At 58.8% G+C, this 699-nt stretch overlaps 1 protein-coding gene across 1 annotated transcript in view; it reads right to left on the bottom strand.

Annotated features, from left to right (window-relative positions):
- LOC125488226 (disco-interacting protein 2 homolog B-A-like) overlaps positions 1-699 on the bottom strand; it is a 3,521-nt gene that overhangs the window by 1,970 nt on the left and 852 nt on the right. The window contains exon 3 of the mRNA XM_048621156.1: positions 52-226. Within this exon, the coding sequence (XP_048477113.1) occupies positions 52-226 (175 nt within the window). The remainder of the gene's footprint in view (positions 1-51; positions 227-699) is intronic.

Below are 699 nucleotides of genomic sequence, written 5' to 3'. Positions count from 1 at the left end.
CGAGAGAGGGGGAGCTGCCAGGCCGGAGGAGGTGTTGTCCCCTTCACTTACCCCCGCTGGCGTCGGTGAGTTCGGTCCTGCGAACGAAGCCCAGGTAGCCGGTCCTGGCCCACAGGGTCTGGACATCACCGAAGCTGAGCCTGGTGTTGAAGTGGTCGGCCTGGAGAGACTCATCACCGTCGATGGCGTAGTACCCACTGGAGTTGTGAGCACTGGTCACCCAGATCTGAGGGGGAAAACGGGAAGTGGGGTGGGGCGTGGACAGTGTGTTAGTAACATCGCCATGTGTCCCCTGCAAGAAGAGGAGCTCATTCCCCTACCCATCCTTCCCGAGAAAGGGGGCACGCCAACACCCTTCCTGCTCCCCAATCCCCACCGATTCCACCCCTTTCCCCCAGACTCCATGAGCCCAAGTCTGAAGGGTTTACTCCTGAGCTGGACCGTTTGAGGGGTGTTCCATTCACCCAGTAAATCTTATGTCTAACATCTTTCAAGGGACGCTCAGCTGTCAGCGTTGCTGCCTCACAGTGCCAGGGACCTGAGTTCGATCCCACCCTCGGGCGACTGTCTGTCTGTCTTTCTGTTCGTGTGGAGTTTGCAAATTCTCCCCCACCGGCTGTGTCTGCATGGGTTTCCTCCCACAGCCCAAAGGTGTGCAGGTTAGGGTGGGATCGGCCGTGGGAAATTGTCCCATAGTGC

Source organism: Rhincodon typus, unplaced genomic scaffold (assembly GCF_021869965.1).
Source record: "Rhincodon typus isolate 14 unplaced genomic scaffold, sRhiTyp1.1 hic_rhity00000069, whole genome shotgun sequence".
In the NCBI taxonomy this organism is placed as follows: Eukaryota; Metazoa; Chordata; class Chondrichthyes; order Orectolobiformes; family Rhincodontidae; genus Rhincodon; species Rhincodon typus.
The sequence above is the reverse complement of the archived record's forward strand: the minus strand, read 5'-3'. Positions and strand labels throughout refer to the sequence as shown.